Source organism: Sinocyclocheilus rhinocerous, unplaced genomic scaffold (genome assembly GCF_001515625.1).
Source record: "Sinocyclocheilus rhinocerous isolate Xijiao unplaced genomic scaffold, SAMN03320098_v1.1 scaffold2803, whole genome shotgun sequence".
Taxonomy (NCBI): Eukaryota; Metazoa; Chordata; class Actinopteri; order Cypriniformes; family Cyprinidae; genus Sinocyclocheilus; species Sinocyclocheilus rhinocerous.
Genome location: NW_015661909.1, coordinates 15,022 through 16,129, shown reverse-complemented (window position 1 = coordinate 16,129; position 1,108 = coordinate 15,022). Strand labels below are relative to the sequence as shown.

Genomic DNA, 1,108 nt, shown 5'->3' with positions numbered 1-1,108 from the left:
TATATTCTATAATTTTTCAATTTAAAAAAATTTCAACATTATTTAATTTTGTTTAATTTCGATTATGAATTATTTCATTGTTTAATTAATATAATCAATAAACATAACCTCACATAATATGTATATACTATAAGTGTGCCCTGATCATGCTCTTGGCAGGTTTCACTGATTCGCTGACTGTCTGTGGTGTTTGTTCACGAGTCTCGACTGATAATCAGTGTCTCTGTCAGGGCTCCGTACGGGAAGGCGGTGGACATGTGGTCGGTGGGGTGTATTCTGGGCGAGCTGAGCGACGGTCAGCCTCTGTTTCCGGGCGAGAGTGAGATCGACCAGCTCTTCACCATCCAGAAGATCCTGGGGCCCCTGCCGCCCGAACAGATGAAGCTCTTCTACAACAACCCACGCTTTCACGGGCTACGGGTCAGTCTGTCTGTCCCTCTCGAATCAGATCAGCTGCTCCTGTTCTTACTGTGAGCCATTCATCAGCGTGTGCTATCCGTGTGCAGTTTCCCTCGGTCAGCCATCCGCAGACTCTGAGATATAAAAATGAATTAATTTGTTTATAATACTGTTTATATACATTATATATATATATATATATAAAGAACATAAATAATAAATATAAGAACATATGATAAATAAAAATAATATAAAAATATAGAGTATACTTTAAAAGTAAAATGAATAAAATTACTTTTTATAAACAATTAAATATTAAATACTAATAATTATTATAATTAATAATTATGAAATATTATGTAATAAAAAATAAATAAAATAAAACGGCAATCTAAATAAAATTATTATATAACATAAAACATGAAATAATATATAAAATATAGTGTAAAATGTAGCTAAATTATAAAATAGAAATGTTTATTTTATATAGTTAAAATTAAATGTAATTATAATTAACATAATAAATATTATAATAAATATATAAATATATAATATAAATATAAATAATAAACAACATAATATAATGTAATATATAATATAAAAGTAGATGGTTATCTTTAGATTTGGTTAATTTGTCATGATTCATACTTGTTTTATATAACAAGTGTAAGTGTGTGTGTGTGTGAGAGTGTGTGTGAGAGTGTGTGTG

At 29.3% G+C, this 1,108-nt stretch overlaps 1 protein-coding gene across 1 annotated transcript in view; it reads left to right on the top strand.

The window, feature by feature from the left end:
* The window catches only part of LOC107726857 (cyclin-dependent kinase-like 5), a 45,929-nt gene that overhangs the window by 31,831 nt on the left and 12,990 nt on the right, over nucleotides 1-1,108 (top strand). The window contains exons 8-9 of the mRNA XM_016536560.1: nucleotides 231-420; nucleotides 507-558. Coding sequence (XP_016392046.1) covers nucleotides 231-420; nucleotides 507-558 — 242 coding nt within the window. The remainder of the gene's footprint in view (nucleotides 1-230; nucleotides 421-506; nucleotides 559-1,108) is intronic.